The sequence below is a fragment of the Phaethon lepturus genome, unplaced genomic scaffold (genome assembly GCF_000687285.1).
Source record: "Phaethon lepturus isolate BGI_N335 unplaced genomic scaffold, ASM68728v1 scaffold15996, whole genome shotgun sequence".
NCBI lineage: Eukaryota > Metazoa > Chordata > Aves > Phaethontiformes > Phaethontidae > Phaethon > Phaethon lepturus.
The window spans coordinates 18,472-18,810 of NW_010544440.1; the positions used below are offsets into that span (position 1 = coordinate 18,472).

A 339-nucleotide genomic window follows, 5' to 3' on the forward strand; every position below is an offset into this window, starting at 1 on the left:
AGGGGGCCGCGGTGCGTGCTGGGAGCTGGGCGAGAGGCGCGCGCTGCCGGTGGGTCGGTCGGTCGGCGGCGAAGAGGGGAGAAGGCCGTTAACCCGCTCCGCGCTGCCGTTGGTTCCCCCTCCTTTCCCTGCTCCGCCGCCATGGCCCTCAACAAGTCCATGCACGCGCGCAACCGCTACAAGGACAAACCGCCCGACTTCGCCTACTTGGCCGCCAAGTACCCCGAGTTCCAGCAGCACGTGCAGACCACCCTCACCGGCAGGGGGAGGTAGGGCCCGCGCGGCGGCCGTTGGCGGAGCGGGGGGAAGGAGGGGGGGGCGGGGGAGGGCCAGGCCAGC

General features: G+C 72.9%; 1 protein-coding gene across 1 annotated transcript in view; it reads left to right on the forward strand.

Moving 5' to 3' along the window:
* Positions 1-90: 90 nt before the first annotated feature.
* Positions 91-339, forward strand: part of METTL16 (methyltransferase like 16) — a 16,108-nt gene continuing 15,859 nt past the window's right edge. Inside the window, exon 1 of the mRNA XM_010288693.1 lies at positions 91-269. Within this exon, the coding sequence (XP_010286995.1) occupies positions 142-269 (128 nt within the window). The 5' untranslated portion in view covers positions 91-141. The remainder of the gene's footprint in view (positions 270-339) is intronic.